General features: G+C 52.3%; 1 protein-coding gene across 3 annotated transcripts in view; it reads left to right on the plus strand.

The window, feature by feature from the left end:
* Positions 1-12,691, plus strand: part of RASSF1 (Ras association domain family member 1) — a 46,274-nt gene extending 33,583 nt beyond the window's left edge. For 2 of the 3 annotated variants that reach the window (XM_075321666.1, XM_075321667.1), the window contains 4 exons: positions 9,708-9,812; positions 10,307-10,601; positions 11,944-12,059; positions 12,145-12,691. In XM_075321666.1, coding sequence (XP_075177781.1) covers positions 9,708-9,812; positions 10,307-10,601; positions 11,944-12,059; positions 12,145-12,291 — 663 coding nt within the window. In that variant the 3' untranslated portion in view covers positions 12,292-12,691. Of the gene's footprint in view, positions 1-4,655; positions 4,759-9,707; positions 9,813-10,306; positions 10,602-11,943; positions 12,060-12,144 lie in introns of those variants that run through there. The other variant, XM_075321668.1, reaches the window with a different exon arrangement.
* Positions 12,692-20,639: the final 7,948 nt, after the last annotated feature.

Genomic DNA, 20,639 nt, shown 5'->3' on the forward strand with positions numbered 1-20,639 from the left:
GAGGAGCAGCTGATGGTGCAGGAGATGACAGGAGGAGCAGCTGATGGGGCAGGAGATGACAGGAGGAGCAGCTGATGGGGCAGGAGATGACAGGAGGAGCAGCTGATGGGGCAGGAGATGACAGGAGGAGCAGCTGATGGGGCAGGAGATGACAGGAGGAGCAGCTGATGGGGCAGGAGATGACAGGAGGAGCAGCTGATGGGGCAGGAGATGACAGGAGGAGCAGCTGATGGGGCTGGAGATGACAGGAGGAGCAGCTGATGGGGCTGGAGATGACAGGAGGAGCAGCTGATGGGGCTGGAGATGACAGGAGGAGCAGCTGATGGGGCTGGAGATGACAGGAGGAGCAGCTGATGGGGCTGGAGTTGACAGGAGGAGCAGCTGATGGGGCAGGAGATGACAGGAGGAGCAGCTGATGGGGCAGGAGATGACAGGAGGAGCAGCTGATGGGGCAGGAGATGACAGGAGGAGCAGCTGATGGGGCAGGAGATGACAGGAGGAGCAGCTGATGGGGCAGGAGATGACAGGAGGAGCAGCTGATGGGGCTGGAGATGACAGGAGGAGCAGCTGATGGGGCTGGAGATGACAGGAGGAGCAGCTGATGGGGCTGGAGATGACAGGAGGAGCAGCTGATGGGGCAGGAGATGACAGGAGGAGCAGCTGATGGGGCAGGAGATGACAGGAGGAGCAGCTGATGGGGCAGGAGATGACAGGAGGAGCAGCTGATTGGGCAGGAGATGACAGGAGGAGCAGCTGATGGGGCTGGAGATCACAGGAGGAGCAGCTGATGGGGCAGGAGATGACAGGAGGAGCAGCTGATGGGGCTGGAGATGACAGGAGGAGCAGCTGATGGGGCTGGAGATGACAGGAGGAGCAGCTGATGGGGCTGGAGATGACAGGAGGAGCAGCTGATGGGGCAGGAGATGACAGGAGGAGCAGCTGATGGGGCAGGAGATGACAGGAGGAGCAGGAGATGACAGGAGGAGCAGCTGATGGGGCAGGAGATGACAGGAGGAGCAGCTGATGGGGCAGGAGATGACAGGAGGTGCAGCTGATGGGGCAGGAGGTGCAGCTGATGGGGCAGGAGATGACAGGAGGAGCAGCTGATGGGGCAGGAGGAGCAGCTGATGGGGCAGGAGGAGCAGCTGATGGGGCAGGAGGTGCAGCTGATGGGGCAGGAGGTGCAGCTGATGGGGCAGGAGATGACAGGAGGAGCAGCTGATGGGGCTGGAGATGACAGGAGGAGCAGCTGATGGGGCAGGAGATGACAGGAGGAGCAGCTGATGGGGCAGGAGATGACAGGAGGAGCAGCTGATGGGGCAGGAGATGACAGGAGGAGCAGCTGATGGGGCAGGAGATGACAGGAGGAGCAGCTGATGGGGCAGGAGATGACAGGAGGAGCAGCTGATGGGGCAGGAGATGACAGGAGGAGCAGCTGATGGGGCAGGAGATGACAGGAGGAGCAGCTGATGGGGCAGGAGATGACAGGAGGAGCAGCTGATGGGGCAGGAGATGACAGGAGGAGCAGCTGATGGGGCAGGAGATGACAGGAGGAGCAGCTGATGGGGCAGGAGATGACAGGAGGAGCAGCTGATGGGGCAGGAGATGACAGGAGGAGCAGCTGATGGGGCAGGAGATGACAGGAGGAGCAGCTGATGGGGCAGGAGATGACAGGAGGAGCAGCTGATGGGGCAGGAGATGACAGGAGGAGCAGCTGATGGGGCAGGAGATGACAGGAGGAGCAGCTGATGGGGCAGGAGATGACAGGAGGAGCAGCTGATGGGGCAGGAGATGACAGGAGGAGCAGGAGATGACAGGAGGAGCAGCTGATGGGGCAGGAGATGACAGGAGGAGCAGCTGAAGGGTCAGAAGATGACAGGAGGAGCAGCTGAAGGGTCAGGAGATGACAGGAGGAGCAGCTGATGCGGCAGGCGGTGACAGGAGGAGCAGCTGAAGGGGCAGGCGGTGACAGGAGAAGCAGCTGAAGGGGCAGGCGGTGACAGGAGGAGCAGCTGAAGGGGCAGGCGGTGACAGGAGGAGCAGCTGAAGGGGCAGGCGGTGACAGGAGGAGCAGCTGAAGGGGCAGGCGGTGACAGGAGGAGGAGCTGAAGGGGCAGGCGGTGACAGGAGGAGCAGCTGATGGGGCAGGCGGTGACAGGAGGAGCAGCTGATGGGGCAGGCGGTGACAGGAGGAGCAGCTGATGGGGCAGGCGGTGACAGGAGGAGCAGCTGATGGGGCAGGAGATGACAGGAGGAGCAGCTGATGGGGCTGGAGATGACAGGAGGAGCAGCTGATGGGGCTGGAGATGACAGGAGGAGCAGCTGATGGGGCTGGAGATGACAGGAGGAGCAGCTGATGGGGCAGGAGATGACAGGAGGAGCAGCTGATGGGGCAGGAGATGACAGGAGGAGCAGCTGATGGGGCAGGAGATGACAGGAGGAGCAGCTGATGGGGCAGGAGATGACAGGAGGAGCAGCTGATGGGGCTGGAGATGACAGGAGGAGCAGCTGATGGGGCTGGAGATGACAGGAGGAGCAGCTGATGGGGCAGGAGATGACAGGAGGAGCAGCTGATGGGGCAGGAGATGACAGGAGGAGCAGCTGATGGGGCTGGAGATGACAGGAGGAGCAGCTGATGGGGCTGGAGATGACAGGAGGAGCAGCTGATGGGGCTGGAGATGACAGGAGGAGCAGCTGATGGGGCTGGAGATGACAGGAGGAGCAGCTGATGGGGCAGGAGATGACAGGAGGAGCAGCTGATGGGGCAGGAGATGACAGGAGGAGCAGCTGATGGGGCAGGAGATGACAGGAGGAGCAGCTGATGGGGCAGGAGATGACAGGAGGAGCAGCTGATGGGGCAGGAGATGACAGGAGGAGCAGCTGATGGGGCAGGAGATGACAGGAGGAGCAGCTGATGGGGCAGGAGATGACAGGAGGAGCAGCTGATGGGGCAGGAGATGACAGGAGGAGCAGCTGAAGGGGCAGGCGGTGACAGGAGGAGCAGCTGAAGGGGCAGGCGGTGACAGGAGAAGCAGCTGAAGGGGCAGGCGGTGACAGGAGGAGCAGCTGAAGGGGCAGGCGGTGACAGGAGGAGCAGCTGAAGGGGCAGGCGGTGACAGGAGGAGCAGCTGAAGGGGCAGGCGGTGACAGGAGGAGCAGCTGATGGGGCAGGCGGTGACAGGAGGAGCAGCTGATGGGGCAGGCGGTGACAGGAGGAGCAGCTGATGGGGCAGGCGGTGACAGGAGGAGCAGCTGATGGGGCAGGCGGTGACAGGAGGAGCAGCTGATGGGGCAGGCGGTGACAGGAGGAGCAGCTGATGGGGCAGGAGATGACAGGAGGGGCAGGAGATGACAGGAGGAGCAGCTGATGGGGCAGGAGATGACAGGAGGAGCAGCTGATGGGGCAGGAGATGACAGGAGGAGCAGCTGATGGGGCAGGAGATGACAGGAGGGGCAGGAGATGACAGGAGGAGCAGCTGATGGGGCAGGAGATGACAGGAGGAGCAGCTGATGGGGCAGGAGATGACAGGAGGAGCAGCTGATGGGGCAGGAGATGACAGGAGGAGCAGCTGAAGGGGCAGGCGGTGACAGGAGGAGCAGCTGAAGGGGCAGGCGGTGACAGGAGGAGCAGCTGAAGGGGCAGGCGGTGACAGGAGGAGCAGCTGAAGGGGCAGGCGGTGACAGGAGGAGCAGCTGAAGGGGCAGGCGGTGACAGGAGGAGCAGCTGAAGGGGCAGGCGGTGACAGGAGGAGCAGCTGAAGGGGCAGGCGGTGACAGGAGGAGCAGCTGAAGGGGCAGGCGGTGACAGGAGGAGCAGCTGAAGGGGCAGGCGGTGACAGGAGGAGCAGCTGATGGGGCAGGCGGTGACAGGAGGAGCAGCTGATGGGGCAGGCGGTGACAGGAGGAGCAGCTGATGGGGCAGGCGGTGACAGGAGGAGCAGCTGATGGGGCAGGCGGTGACAGGAGGAGCAGCTGATGGGGCAGGCGGTGACAGGAGGAGCAGCTGATGGGGCAGGCGGTGACAGGAGGAGCAGCTGATGGGGCAGGCGGTGACAGGAGGAGCAGCTGATGGGGCAGGCGGTGACAGGAGGAGCAGCTGATGGGGCAGGCGGTGACAGGAGGAGCAGCTGATGGGGCAGGAGGTGACAGGAGGAGCATCTGATGGGGCAGGAGGTGACAGGAGGAGCATCTGATGGGGCAGGAGATGACAGGAGGAGCATCTGATGGGGCAGGAGATGACAGGAGGAGCATCTGATGGGGCAGGCGGTGACAGGAGGAGCAGCTGAAGGGGCAGGCGGTGACAGGAGGAGCAGCTGAAGGGGCAGGCGGTGACAGGAGGAGCAGCTGATGGGGCAGGAGATGACAGGAGGAGCATCTGATGGGGCAGGAGATGACAGGAGGAGCATCTGATGGGGCAGGAGATGACAGGAGGAGCATCTGATGGGGCAGGCGGTGACAGGAGGAGCAGCTGAAGGGGCAGGCGGTGACAGGAGGAGCATCTGAAGGGGCAGGCGGTGACAGGAGGAGCAGCTGATGGGGCAGGCAGTGACAGGAGAGGAGGAGCAGCTGATGGGGCAGGAGGAGCAGCTCAAGGGACAGGAGGAGCAGCTCAAGGGCCAAGAGGAGGATAATAAGTGACAGGTGGCGCAGCTGATGGGGCAGGGGGTGACAGGAGGAACAGCTCAAGGTACAGGGGGTGACAGGAGGAGCAGCTGATCAGGAAGGGGCAGACATATTGATGCATCAAGGGCCCAAGGGGTAAGTATTCTCATTCCCACCTCCAAAACAGGAGGAATTGTGCATTTTGATGAATGTTTGGACTGAAAAGGGCCCATATACTGTGCACAGGGGATGTGAGCCGCGTACTGCAGCATATGGCCCCAGATTATGAGCTGTATACTGCTACATACGGGGCTAGGTTGTGAACAGTATACTGCTGTGTATGAGGTGTGAGCCGTATACTGCTGCATACAGTGCGGGAGTGTGAGCCGTATACTGCTGCATACAGTGCCGGGGTGTGAGCCAGCCGTATACTGCTGTATAGAGTGCCGGGGTGTGAGCCGTATACTGCTGTATAGAGTGCCGGGGTGTGAGCCGTATACTGCTGTATAGAGTGCCGGGGTGTGAGCCGTATACTGCTGTATAGAGTGCCGGGGTGTGAGCCGTATACTGCTGTATAGAGTGCCGGGGTGTGAGCCGTATACTGCTGTATACAGTGCCGGGGTGTGAGCCGTATACTGCTGCATACAGTGCCGGGGTGTGAGCCGTATACTGCTGTATACAGTGCCGGGGTGTGAGCCGTATACTGCTGTATACAGTGCAGGGGTGTGAGCCGTATACTGCTGTATACAGTGCCGGGGTGTGAGCCGTATACTGCTGTATACAGTGCCGGGGTGTGAGCCGTATACTGCTGTATACAGTGCCGGGGTGTGAGCCGTATACTGCTGTATACAGTGCCGGGGTGTGAGCCGTGTACTGCTGTATACAGTGCCGGGGTGTGAGCCGTATACTGCTGTATACAGTGCCGGGGTGTGAGCCGTATACTGCTGTATACAGTGCCGGGGTGTGAGCCGTATACTGCTGTATACAGTGCCGGGGTGTGAGCCGTATACTGCTGTATACAGTGCCGGGGTGTGAGCCGTATACTGCTGTATACAGTGCCGGGGTGTGAGCCGTATACTGCTGTGTACAGTGCCGGGGTGTGAGCTGTATACTGCTGTGTACAGTGCCGGGGTGTGAGCCGTATACTGCTGTGTACAGTGCCGGGGTGTGAGCTGTATACAGTGCCGGGGTGTGAGCCGTATACTGCTGTATACAGTGCCGGGGTGTGAGCCGTATACTGCTGTATACAGTGCCGGGGTGTGAGCCGTATACTGCTGTATACAGTGCCGGGGTGTGAGCCGTATACAGTGCCGGGGTGTGAGCCGTATACTGCTGTATACAGTGCCGGGGTGTGAGCCGTATACTGCTGTATACAGTGCCGGAGTGTGAGCCGTATACTGCTGTATACAGTGCCGGGGTGTGAGCCGTATACTGCTGTATACAGTGTCGGGGTGTGAGCCGTATACTGCTGTATACAGTGCCGGGGTGTGAGCCGTATACTGCTGTATACAGTGCCGAGGTGTGAGCCGTATACTGCTGTATACAGTGGTGGGGTGTGAGCCGTATACTGCTGCGTACAGTGGTGGGGTGTGAGCCGTATACTGCTGCGTACAGTGCCGGGGTGTGAGCCGTATACTGCTGCATACAGTGCCGAGGTGTGAGCCGTATACTGCTGTATACAGTGGTGGGGTGTGAGCCGTATACTGCTGTATACAGTGCCGGGGTGTGAGCCGTATACTGCTGTATACAGTGCCGGGGTGTGAGCCGTATACTGCTGTATACAGTGCCGGGGTGTGAGCCGTATACTGCTGTATACAGTGCCGGGGTGTGAGCCGTATACTGCTGTATACAGTGCCGGGGTGTGAGCCGTATACTGCTGTATACAGTGCCGGGGTGTGAGCCGTATACTGCTGTATACTGCTGTATACAGTGCCGGGGTGTGAGCCGTATACTGCTGCATACAGTGCTGGGGTGTGAGCCGTATACTGCTGTATACAGTGCCGGGGTGTGAGCCGTATACTGCTGCATACAGTGCCGGGGTGTGAGCCGTATACTGCTGTATACAGTTCCGGGGTGTGAGCCGTATACTGCTGTATACAGTGCCGGGGTGTGAGCCGTATACTGCTGTATACAGTGCCGGGGTGTGAGCTGTATACTGCTGTATACAGTGCCGGGGTGTGAGCTGTATACTGCTGTATACAGTGCCGGGGTGTGAGCCGTATACTGCTGTATACAGTGCCGGGGTGTGAGCCGTATACTGCTGTATACAGTGCCGGGGTGTGAGCCGTATACTGCTGTATACAGTGCCGGGGTGTGAGCCGTATACTGCTGTATACAGTGCCGGGGTGTGAGCCGTATACTGCTGTATACAGTGCCGGGGTGTGAGCCGTATACTGCTGCATACAGTGCCGGGGTGTGAGCTGTATACAGTGCCGGGGTGTGAGCCGTATACTGCTGCATACAGTGCCGGGGTGTGAGCCGTATACTGCTGTATACAGTGCCGGGGTGTGAGCCGTATACTGCTGTATACAGTGCCGGGGTGTGAGCCGTATACTGCTGTATACAGTGCCGGGGTGTGAGCCGTATACTGCTGTATACAGTGCCGGGGTATGAGCCGTATACTGCTGTATACAGTGCCGGGGTGTGAGCCGTATACTGCTGTATACAGTGCCGGGGTGTGAGCCGTATACTGCTGTATACAGTGCCGGGGTGTGAGCCGTATACTGCTGTATACAGTGCCGGGGTGTGAGCTGTATACTGCTGCATACAGTGCCGGGGTGTGAGCCGTATACTGATGTATACAGTGCCGGGGTGTGAGCCGTATACTGCTGTATACAGTGCCGGGGTGTGAGCCGTATACTGCTGTATACAGTGCCGGGGTGTGAGCCGTATACTGCTGTATACAGTGCCGGGGTGTGAGCCGTATACTGCTGTATACAGTGCCGGGGTGTGAGCCGTATACTGCTGTATACAGTGCCGGGGTGTGAGCCGTATACTGCTGTATACAGTGCCGGGGTGTGAGCCGTATACTGCTGTATACTGCTGTATACAGTGCCGGGGTGTGAGCCGTATACTGCTGCATACAGTGCTGGGGTGTGAGCCGTATACTGCTGTATACAGTGCCGGGGTGTGAGCCGTATACTGCTGCATACAGTGCCGGGGTGTGAGCCGTATACTGCTGTATACAGTTCCGGGGTGTGAGCCGTATACTGCTGTATACAGTGCCGGGGTGTGAGCCGTATACTGCTGTATACAGTGCCGGGGTGTGAGCTGTATACTGCTGTATACAGTGCCGGGGTGTGAGCTGTATACTGCTGTATACAGTGCCGGGGTGTGAGCTGTATACTGCTGTATACAGTGCCGGGGTGTGAGCCGTATACTGCTGTATACAGTGCCGGGGTGTGAGCCGTATACTGCTGTATACAGTGCCGGGGTGTGAGCCGTATACTGCTGTATACAGTGCCGGGGTGTGAGCCGTATACTGCTGTATACAGTGCCGGGGTGTGAGCCGTATACTGCTGCATACAGTGCCGGGGTGTGAGCCGTATACTGCTGTATACAGTGCCGGGGTGTGAGCCGTATACTGCTGCATACAGTGCCGGGGTGTGAGCCGTATACTGCTGTATACAGTGCCGGGGTGTGAGCCGTATACTGCTGTATACAGTGCCGGGGTGTGAGCCGTATACTGCTGTATACAGTGCCGGGGTGTGAGCTGTATACTGCTGCATACAGTGCCGGGGTGTGAGCCGTATACTGATGTATACAGTGCCGGGGTGTGAGCCGTATACTGCTGTATACAGTGCCGGGGTGTGAGCCGTATACTGATGTATACAGTGCCGGGGTGTGAGCCGTATACTGCTGTATACAGTGCCGGGGTGTGAGCCGTATACTGCTGTATACAGTGCCGGGGTGTGAGCCGTATACTGCTGTATACAGTGCCGGGGTGTGAGCCGTATACTGCTGTATACAGTGCCGGGGTGTGAGCCGTATACTGCTGTATACAGTGCCGGGGTGTGAGCCGTATACTGCTGTATACAGTGCCGGGGTGTGAGCCGTATACTGCTGTATACAGGGCCGGGGTGTGAGCCGTATACTGCTGTATACAGTGCCGGGGTGTGAGCCGTATACTGCTGTATACAGTGCCGGGGTGTGAGCCGTATACTGCTGTATACAGTGCCGGGGTGTGAGCCGTATACTGCTGTATACAGTGCCGGGGTGTGAGCCGTATAGTGTCGGGTTTTTTCTGGGGTTTCCTTCCTCTTGGTTTCCGGAGTTTGTGGTTCTCATGACTGCATTCACTTCAGCTAAACCCTCAGCCGGGGCGTAAAGAGTCAGCGCTGGGTTTCCAGAGACTGGCGCCATCCCACAGCTCCCAACCCCCATCATCCTCAGCTAAGAGACTGATGCAACTGTGAGCAAGAAGAGGAAGGAGGGGGAGAAGGACCCCGCGGAGAATGCAGGACAGGGGGCAGAGAGGCGGTGTCGTCACAGTGTAACGCCGGCCAAAGCCTGGATGGGTACAGAGTTTTCTGGGTTTTGTGCCTATGATAGGTCTTATTGTCGATCCATATCTCACAGTGTATCATATAGGTATAAAGTACAGAAGGAAATGACACCTGTCCATCATGGGAGTGGATGCATATGCAGGGGAGGAGTGTGGGTAATCTTTACATCCGTGCTCCTCTGTTCATCCCAAGAAAACCCGCCACATGCCAATCTGTCCTAAAAATTCTAAATCTGTCACATAAAACCTAGAGGCGTCAATGGAGCCAGTTATATATAGGAAAGGATTCTTTGCAGTCAGAGCAGATGACACAGCCACAGGAGGAGATAATGAACCGCATAGCCTACCAGCAATGAAGGGGTTAATCGTTCTAGCTGGTTATTAACAGGCAGGGTCGTACCCATCCTGCAGTGAGTGTAAAAAAAAAACCTCACGCCACCGTCTTCACCGCCCAAAACTACGAAAAACCAGAAAAACCCGTCCCGTGTCAGGGGATCCGCAGCCGCCGCTAATAAATGCATTGATGGCGCTTTACAGCCGCTTATTTCCACACCTGATTGACGGCGGCTCACAACTCCCATCATCTCTTGTGTCTTTATAGGATGAGAAACCAGAGAAGCAGCCACTGACGCTGAGCCCGAAGGCCACGCAGCAGATGATCAAGGACTACAACTCCAAGATCAAGAGCAACCTCTTCATGAGCCTGGTACGTCTTCTGGGCTGATACCTGCGAGACACCACTCCCAACTGGTGGGAGCTCAGCGGGGTGGAAGGATGCGCGATGACTGGTGCCAACGGTCGGGGGTATCGATGTGCAGTGATCAGGGGCCGTGGAGTGACTGGTGCCAACGGTCGGGGGTATCGATGTACAGTGATCAGGGGGCCGTGGAGTGACTGGTGCCGACCTGTTGAAACTTAGCAGTGACTGGGGACTGGAGGGGCAGAGTGCGGTGGCTAGTGCCAACTGTCAATGGAGGTCACACTATCGGGGGGTAGTTTAGGCGAGGTGACCCTGTCTGTCAGGAGCTGGGCGCTGACTAGATGACCGGTGACAGCTGACATTGCACAGGTGAGCACCAATTGACCGATGACTATTGGACCAGTCTCAGAACCTGGTTCTCAGCTCACCGTGATACCAGGATCCATTTGTCCACAGTTTTGTCTCAGGTGTCCTCATGAATCTGGTCTCTACTTTTTCAGAATAAGGATGGCTCCTACACTGGATTCATCAAGGTTCAGCTGAAGCTCGTCCGCCCGGTGTCAGTGCCGGAAGCTAAGAAGCCCACTTGTAACCATGAGAGAAAAGGAGCCGTGCGATCCCAACAAGTGAAACGCAGAACCTCCTTCTACCTCCCCAAGGACGCCTCCAAGCACCTGCACCTCAGCTCCCGCACCCCGGCTAGTGAGGTCATCCAGGCTCTCCTGCGGAAATTCACTGTTCTAGACAATCCCAGGAAATTCGCCTTGTTCCAAAGGACAGAGAAGGATGGTCAAGGTGAGAAGCTGCCCCTATCCACAGCAGAAGTGGCACTGGCAACATCACATCATATGTGACTGATATCAGCCACACTTATAACGCTCCAGTACTGATATATAACCTCCAGACATTACATCATATGTGACTGATAGCCCCTCTTATAACTCTCCAGGACTGATATAACCTCAGATATGTGACTAATATCAGCCCATCTTATAACACTCCAGCACTACCCAGATATTATATGACTGATATCTTATAATGCTCAAGCACTGATATAACCCCAGATATTATATGTGACTGATATCAGCCCCTCTTATATTGCTCCAACACTGATATAACCCCCAGACATTATATGTGACAGATATCAGCCTTTCTTATAACACTCCAGTACTGATATAACCCCCAGACATCATATGTGACTGATATCAGCCCCTCTTATAATGCTACAGAACTGATATAACCCCCAGACATCATATGTGACTGATATCAGCCCCTCTTATAATGCTACAGAACTGATATAACCCCCAGACATCATATGTGACTGATATCAGCCCCTCTTATAATGCTACAGAACTGATATAACCCCCAGACATCATATGTGACAGATATCAGCCTCTCTTATAACGCTCCAGCACTGATATAGCCCCCAGACATCATATGTGACAGATATCAGCCCCTCTTATAACACTCCAGTACTGATATACTGATATAACCCCCAGACATCATATGTGACAGATATCAGCCTTTCTTATAACACTCCAGTACTGATATACTGATATAACCCCCAGACATCATATGTGACAGATATCAGCCCCTCTTATAACGCTCCAGCACTGATATACTGATATAGCCCCCAGACATCATATGTGACAGATATCAGCCCCTCTTATAACACTCTAGTACTGATATACTGATATAACCCCCAGACATCATATGTGACTGATATCAGCCCCTCTTATAACACTCTAGTACTGATATACTGATATAACCCCCAGACATCATATGTGACAGATATCAGCCCCTCTTATAACACTCCAGTACTGATATACTGATATAACCCCCAGACATCATATGTGACAGATATCAGCCCCTCTTATAACACTCCAGTACTGATATACTGATATAGCCCCCAGACATCATATGTGACAGATATCAGCCCCTCTTATAACACTCCAGTACTGATATACTGATATAGCCCCCAGACATTATATGTGACAGATATCAGCCCCTCTTATAACGCTCCAGCACTGATATACTGATATAGCCCCCAGACATTATATGTGACAGATATCAGCCCCTCTTATAACGCTCCAGCACTGATATGTCATCTGTCCGGCACTGATACTATTTCTTGCAGTCTGTATGCGGAGACTCTCCGATGACGAGGAGCCCTTGAAGCTGCGTTTGCTCTCGGGGCCGTGTGAGAAGATTCTGAATTTCATCCTGAAGGAGAACGAGACTGGTGAAGTGAATGTAAGCTGTGACTCTGCTCTCTCCTCTGTTCCTGTCTCTGTGGCTTCCTCTGTTCTGCGCACTTACCCCCATCTCCTCTTTGTAGTGGGACGCATTCAGCATGCCGGAGCTGCAGAACTTCCTGCGTATTCTCAAGCGGGAGGAAGAAGAGCACATGCGGCAGATTGTGCAGCGCTACGCCCGCTGCCGGCAGCAGATGCAGGAGGCTCTAGCGTCACGGACCCCTGGTTGAAATATCATGCGTACCCCCTAAAGGAACTGAGCGCATGAAGACTGCACGACTGATCCAGAGGACGCGGTATGACTGGAGTGTGGGAGAGCGACGGCTGGGGGCGCAGAGATCTACCCCTGCAGAATACATGTGAGCGAGCGGAAGAGAGAGTGCATCTACAATGGTGGGCGATGACACTAAGGGAACGGGAAGACCGTCCCGGCATAGCATGAGGGGGAACCTCAATGCGCGGCTCTGTGTCTACGACCTACATGAGGCAGAGCAGGAGACGTACAGGCAGCTGAGACACGTGGTGAAGGTGGGGAGAGATGGCCCCGTGTGCCATGTATGGTCCCGTCTGATTCTATGTGTTTATATGTGTTACTTGCACTAATAAAGTTTTGTGCTACTTTGTACTTGACTCGTTGTTTCCTTTTACTGCTGGTTATAAATCCAGCTGCAGAACTGGAGATATAGTGGTCCAACCACATAAGAAAGCAGCTCACCATTATCAAGCAGCAGAATAGTGAGTGCAGCTCTGGAGGATAAATATACAGTGTAACAGCAGAATAGTGACTGCAGCTCTGGAGGATAACACACAGTGTAACAGCACAATAGTGACCTCAGCTCTAGAGGTGACTGGAGGATAAAACCTGATATAACAGCAGAATAGTTACCGCAGCTTTGGATGCGACTGGAGCATAAGACATGATGGAACAGCAGAATAGTGACTACAGCTCTGGTGGGTAAGACCTGATATAACAGCAAAATCGTGACCGTTGCTCTGTAGTTGATGGAGCATAAGACATGATGTAATAGCAGAATAGTGACCGCAGCTCTGGTGGGTTAGGGCCATTTCACACATTCGGCATTTCGCCGGATTGCCGGATCCGGCGCACTCCAGTACAATGTTAAAACTGTACAATGGCATCGCGGCAACCTCCGGTCACATGCTGTCATGTGACCGGAGCTTGCCGCAATGCCATTGTACAGTATTAACACTGTACTGGAGTGTGTTGAATCCGGCAAAATGCCGAATGTGTGGAACGGCTCTAAGACCTGATGTAACAGCAGAATAGTGACTGCAGCTCTGTAGTTGCTGGAGCATAAGACAAGATGTAATAGCAGAATAGTGACCGTACCTCTGGTGAGTAAGACCTAATATAACAGCAGAATAGTGACCGCAGCTCTATAGGTGATGGAGCATAAGACATTATGTAATAGAATAGTGACCGCAGCTCTGGAGGTGACTGGAGGATAAAACCTGATATAACAGCAGAATACTGACCGGACCTCTGTAGTTGATGGAGCATAAGACATGATGTAATAGCAGAATAGTGACCGCAGCTTTGGTGGGTAAGACCTGATGTAACAGCAGAATAGTGACTGCAGCTCTGTAGGTAATGGAGCAAAAGACATGATGTAATAACAGAATAGTGACCGCAGCTCTGGAGGATAAGACAAACGTAACAGTAAAATAGTACCGCAGCTCTGGAGGTAATGGAGCATAAGACATGATGTAACAGCAGAATAGTGACTGCAGCTCTGGATGTGACTGGAGCATAAGGCACAACATAATTGGGGCAGTACTAATATTAATTCACTTATATATCGCCATTAATTCCACAGCGCTTTACATACAATGGCAACACTGTGCCCATTTCGGCTCACATTCTAAATTCCCTATCACTGTGTCTTTGGAGTGTGGGAGGAAACCCCGGCAATCACAAGGAGAACATGCAAACTGCTTGCAGATGGTGTCCTTGGTGTGATTTGAACCCGGGACCCCAGTGCTGCAAGACGTCAGTGCTAACCACTGAGCCATAGAAGTGGTATGAAATTATTTCTAGATTTATGCTGTGGACATGCGATGACTGGGCGTTGGTAGTAATCGGTAAGATCTCCCCCTTCCCTTTGCTACTGATGCTGCATTATTGCGCCACTCTGCCCCGAGTGAGTCACTTCCTGCAGATGAGGGACGGTTTGTTCAGAGGAAATGTTATTCAATCTGATTCATAATTTCATTTCATTTAAAGATACAGCGTCCTCATTATTTCCAGGATCTGAGCCTGTAGTATTTCTTGTAGTTTAATGTGTTATTCAGATTACAGTATATACAGCTGAACCCAGAACTTTACATCCACTATCTAAAAAGACACATCTGCAGGTTTTTCTCACTATCTGACATGAAATCAGAATAAACCTTTCCCGTTTTAGGTTAATTGGGAACCAAAATTATTTATAAATTGCCCAACGCCAGAATAATGAGAGAATGTTTTAAGGCATTTTTAATACTTTGTGCAAAGTCAAAAGTTTACATACACTAAGAGTACTATGCCTTTAAACAATATGGGATAGCCCATATGATGATGTCATGTCTTTGGAAGCTTATGATAGGTTTATAAACAACATTTGCGTTAGGGTACTTTCACACTTGCGTTATTTTCCTTCCGTTACAATCCGCCCTTTTGGGAAACAGCGGAATCCGTTAACGGATTCCGCTGTTTCCCATAGACTTGTATGGTTGACGGATTGTACCAAAAGGAGCTGCGTTGCTTCCGCTGGGCGACGCTCCGTTGCTTCCGCCCAGCGGGAGGAACGCAGCATGTAACGTTATTTTGAGCAGCGGAATCCTCTGGATTTCACTGCGCATGCTTTTTTTTTTTTTTTTTTTTTTTTTTTTTTTTTTTTTTTTAAATCAAACTTTATTTTGGCTCGCGGTGGCCGAACGTTCAGCTGAGCGCCCGGCCGTCGGCAAGCGACAGCGCTCAGCTGAATGACCGGCCACCAGCATGCCCGGCCGCCGGCAAGTCACAGCGCTCAGCTGAGCGCCCGCCCGCCGGCATGCCCGGGCGCCGGCAAGTGACAGCGATCAGCTGATCACCCGGCGGCCGGCTGCAGGGAGCGATCAGCTGATCACCCGGCGGCCGGGAGCGATCAGCTGATCACCCGGCAGCCGGCTGCAGGTAGCGATCAGCTGATCACCCGGCGGCCGGGAGCGATCAGCTGATCACCCGGCAGCCGGCTGCAGGGAGCGATCAGCTGATCACCCGGCAGCCGGGAGCGATCAGCTGATCACCCGGCGGGCGGGAGCGATCAGCTGATCACCCGGCGGCCGGCTACTGGGAGCAATCAGCTGATCACCCAGCGGCCGGCTGCAGGGAACGATCAGCTGATCGTTCACTATAGTCTGCCGCTGGTAAAACCGGGAAAAAAAAAAAAAAAAATCAAAACGAATTGCGTTGTTTTGCAGCATCCGTTGCATCCGTTGTGTCACTATATGCAACACATCCGTTGCATCCGTTACACAACGCAATGCAACGGATACCGTTCAACGCAAGTGTGAAAGTACCCTTAGAGACACCGCTATGGATGTATTTTAATGCACATCTGAAACACACTGCTTCTTTGTGTAGCATCATGGGAAAGTCAAAAGAACTCAGCCAAGATCTCAGGAAGAGACTTGTGGGCTGGCACAAGGCCGGTGCATTCTTGGGTGCAATTTCCAGATACCTGAAGGTGCCTTGTTCATCTGTATAAACAATTATACACAAGTACAAACAAAATGGGAATGTCCAGCCATCATACCACTCACGAAGAAGACGGGTTCTGTGTACCAGAGATGAACGTGCTTTGGTCAGACATGTGCATATCAAACCAAGAATAAAAGCAAAACACCTTGTGAAGATGCTGGCGGAAGCTGGTAAGATTGTGTCATTATCCACAGTGAAACGAGTACTGTATCAACATGGGCTGAAAGACCACTCTGTCAGGAAGAAGGCAATACTCCAAAAGAAATATAAAAAAAGCCAGATTAATGTTTGCAAATGCACACAGGAAAAAAGACCTTAATTTTTGGTGACATGTCCTGTAGTCTGACAAAACTAAAAATGAACTGTTTTGCTATACGGACCATCAATATGTTTGGAGGAAAAAGGGAGACACTTTGAAGCCTAAGAACACCATCCCAACTGAAACACGGGGGTGGCAGCATCATGTTGTGGGGGGTTGTTTTGCTGCAGGAGGGACTGGTTCACTTCACAAAATAGATGGCATCATAAGGAAAGAAGATTATGTGGCAATACTGAAGCAACATCTCAAGACATCAGCCAGGAACTTAAAGCTTGGGCAGAAATGGGTCTTCTATATGGACAATGACCGCATGCTGTGAAACTGGTTGCAAAGTAGCTTAAGGATGACACAGTCAATGTTTTGGAGTGGCCATCACAAAGCCCTGATCTCAATCCTATTAAAAATTTACGGGCAAAGCTGAAAAGGCCGGTGCGAGTTGTAACCTTCAAACATGGCACAGTTACACCAGTTCTGTCAGGAGAAATGGGCCCAAATTCCTACCATCTATGGTGAGAAGCTAGTGGAAGGAGATCCAAAACGTTTGACCCAAGTCATATAGATTAAGGGCAATGGTACAAAATACAAATAAAATGGATGTAAACTTTTGACTTTGCAGAAAGTACCGTAATAAAAATGCCTTAAATCATTCTCTCTCTCTCTCTCATTATTCTGGCATTTGGCAAATATAAATAATTTTTGTTTCTAATTGACCTAAAATGGGAAAGGTTTATTCTGATTTCATGTCAGATAGTGAGAAAAACATGCAGATGTGTCTTTATAGAGAGCGGAGGGAAACTTTTGGTTTGAACGGTATTCCAGATAGAAAAGTGTAAAGGGGAAACACTGCCCCCACCTCACAGGCTGAGTTGGGTACTGCAGGTCAGTATAATATACGATCTAAGCCAAAGGTTTTGAGACTGACACAAATTTTGGTATTCACATTTTGCTCCTTCAGTGTTTTTCACTCTTTTAGTTGGATGTTTCTATGGTTACTGAAAGTCCAATTCTAAACATTCCATATGTTATTACCTGTCATTGACAACTACATGAAGGTTCTGTGAAGACTGAATATTCCCAGCACTGACCCCGATTTCTCCAGACGTCTGTCCTTCGCCTCAGCAGCTGGATATCGGCTTCTGCGCCAGGTCCTAACTGATGACCCATTCTTGTCTCATTGGTGCTCGGAAGTTATCACAATTTCTGGGTTTTGCTTGTCCTCCCACTTTTTCAAGGATCGACCACAGACATCATTGGGATTGAGATCTAGGGAGTTTCTTCGACATGGATCCAAATGTAAGATTTTTTGTTTACCACACCTCTAAGTTATCATTTTTACCTTGTGACATGGTCTCCACCATGATGGAAAAACATGTCTTAAAGCACCACTCCAGCTTTTTTTATTTTACCACTAGAGTGTTGCTTTAAATCTAAGGCCTCCTGTCTTATACTCACCTGCTGCTGTCTTCATCTTTTTCCAGCGTCGCTCCTGTCGGTCTCCGGAACTTTGTGACCTGCCAGATGCTCCAGTGTTTCATGCATCGTGCTGGAGGTCAATCTTCGATTCAAGTCTATGAGGGCATCCTTCTGGCTCTCATAGAGTGGTATTGAGGGCTCATGACGTAACTTCTGAATTATGGCCAGTCAGAAGATGTGGACACAATATGGCACTCTGAGATCAGAGCTGCGCTGATAAAAGGTGAAGACGCCAGAGGATGAGTATAAGAATAGGTGCAGGGACCTTAGATTAAAAACATCACTTCAGAGGTGGGGAAAAACAACAAGACTGGTGTGGTGTTTTTCGGGGGCTTCATCAAGCAGTATAGTGTCAGGACTGCAGAGGACAGGATAAAGTTATTTTTTTTGAAGCCCTTCAGACTTTTTGGGACATCTGGAGGAAAGATTGTCCGCAGAAGAGAAGGTGAGCGCTGCCCTGAGTCCTGTGTCTGCCGGCAGTAAAGCAGCCGAAGACCACTCATGTGGGGCTTGTCATCCATGGAGGGGCTGACTCACAATTACCTAAGACCACGGCCATAAATATAGAATTAGATATAAACCTTTTCCAAGGACAACTTTTCCCATCATCCAGAACTATATGCCACTTTACACGCAACAACATCGCTAATGAGATGTCGTTGGGGTCACGGAATTCGTGACGCACATCCGGCCTCGTTAGCGACGTCGTTGCGTGTGAAACGCAGGAACGACTGTTAACGATCAAAAATACTCACCATATCGTTGCTCGTTGACACGTCGTTCTAATCTCAAATATCGTTGCTGCTGCAGGTACGATTTTGTTTGTCGTTCCTGCAGAAGCATACATCACTATGTGTGACACCGCAGGAACGAGGAACATCACCGTCCCTGCGGCCGCTGGCAATGAGGAAGGAAGGAGGTGGGCGGGATGTTACGGCCACTCATCTCCGCCCCTCCGCTTCAATTGGGCGGCCGCTTAGTGACGCCGCTGTGACGCCGCATGGACCGCCCCCTGAGAAAGGAGGCGGTTCGCCAGCAACAGCGACGTCGCTAGGCAGGTAAGTACGTGTGACGGCTGTTAGCGATATTGTGTGCCACGGGCAGCAATTTGCCCGTGACGCACAAAGGACGGGGGCGGTTGCGATCGGCAGCGACATCGCTAGCGATGGCGCTGTGTGTAAAGTGCCCTTATGAGGTGATGAGGCTTTTCCAGCATGAGGGAGCCCAGGACATAAGACAAAAGTGAGAACCAAGTTGGCTGGGGAACAAAACATTAATATTTTGCATCTACAAGCAAAAACTCAGTCCCAAGGAGCACCTGTCATCAATTTTCAAAAAGCGACAAAAAACCCTCCAGAAATTGTGATATCCTCTAAGCACCATGAGACAAGAATGGGTCATCTGTCAGGATCTGCCCAGAAGACGATATCCAGATGCTGCGGAGAAAGGCAGAAGTCTGGAGAAATCAGGGTCAGCGCTGGGAATATTCAGTCTTTACAGAAACTTTGTGTATTTGTCAATAAAACAATAAAATGTAACAAAGTATGGAATGTTTATAATTGTACATCAGTAACCATAGAAACGTCTGACCAAGGCCTCATTCTGGCGTTCTGTTATTCCCATTTCTTTGCTTGTCTTACTGGGAAGGAGTATTGACAGTGCAGTCAGCCAAAGACTGCTTCGCGGAAAGTCAAGTTATGGGGAGGAGCTAACTGTTATCAGGCGGTAAAATTTGAGTCAGTCAGAAAAGGATTGTGATGGCAGCAAGGACTGGTATGTGAGACTGACAGGAGACTGGCCTCTACAGGGATCTGAGCCCTGCCACAGGGAGATAGAAGAGAATGCATCTGTCACCTCTGGGGAAATCTAATACATAAAGCAGAGTGTATGTATGTATGTGTGTATGTCCGCTAAAGGAATTCGCACTGTCGCATTTATAATCACAAAATTTTGCAGAGACACTCCATGTGACTCAGGGAACATCATAGACTACGGTATGTTTTGACAGGAAAATGTAACCCTGCGCTTTACAGTTACTCTCCAAAAAATCTGCCTCCAATAAAGTCTATGGGGCTGCGAGCTAAAGGTTATTAATACCATAGCAGCTGTGAGTGGTTGCTATAGGAACAAAATAAATTGTTAGTATAAGAAGCTTATGTGTGAGGTAATAAGATGTCGGTGGGGAGATGGATACAGAGAGACAGAAAGAGAGACAGACAGAGACAAAGTAAGAGGCAGACAGACAGAGACAGACAGGGAAAGAAACAGACAAAACAGACAGGGAACGAGACAGAGAGAGAAAGACAGTCAAAGAGACAGAGGCAGACAGACAGGGAAAGAGACGGAAAGAGACAGAGACACGGAAAGAGACAGGGAAAGAGACAGATAGGGAAAGAGACAGACAGGGAAAGAGACAAAAACAGGGAGAGACAAAAACAGGGAAAGAGACAAAAACATGAAAAGAGACGGAGACAAGGAAACAGACAGACGGGGAAAGAGACAGACCTGGAATGAGCTAGACCTAGAGAGAGACAGACGGGGAACGAGACAGACCTGGAACGTGACAGACCTGGAAAGAGACAGACGGGGAAAGAGACAGACGGGGAAGGAGACAGACGGGGAAGGAGACAGACGGGGAAGGAGACAGACCTGGAATGAGACTAGAAGGGAAAGAGGCTGACAGACACAATTAAGATTAGACAGACAGACACAGAAATAGAGACAGAGACAGACAGACAGAGAGAGAGATACAGACACAGAGATAGAGAGACAGACATAGATAGAGACAGACAGAGAGACTGATACAGAGACAGACAGAGAGATAGGCACAGACAGACACAGACAGAAAGATAGACATGGATAGAGACAGTGACACACATGGATAGAGACAGACAGACATAGAGAAACTCACAGAAACAGACACACAGAGACACACACAGAGACATACACAGAGACAAACACAGGGATAGACACACAGACAGACACGCAGACAGTCACAGAGACAGACAGATACAAACAGACATAGACTGGGAGGGAGACAGAGA

Source organism: Anomaloglossus baeobatrachus, chromosome 8, assembly GCF_048569485.1.
Source record: "Anomaloglossus baeobatrachus isolate aAnoBae1 chromosome 8, aAnoBae1.hap1, whole genome shotgun sequence".
NCBI classification, from domain to species: Eukaryota; Metazoa; Chordata; class Amphibia; order Anura; family Aromobatidae; genus Anomaloglossus; species Anomaloglossus baeobatrachus.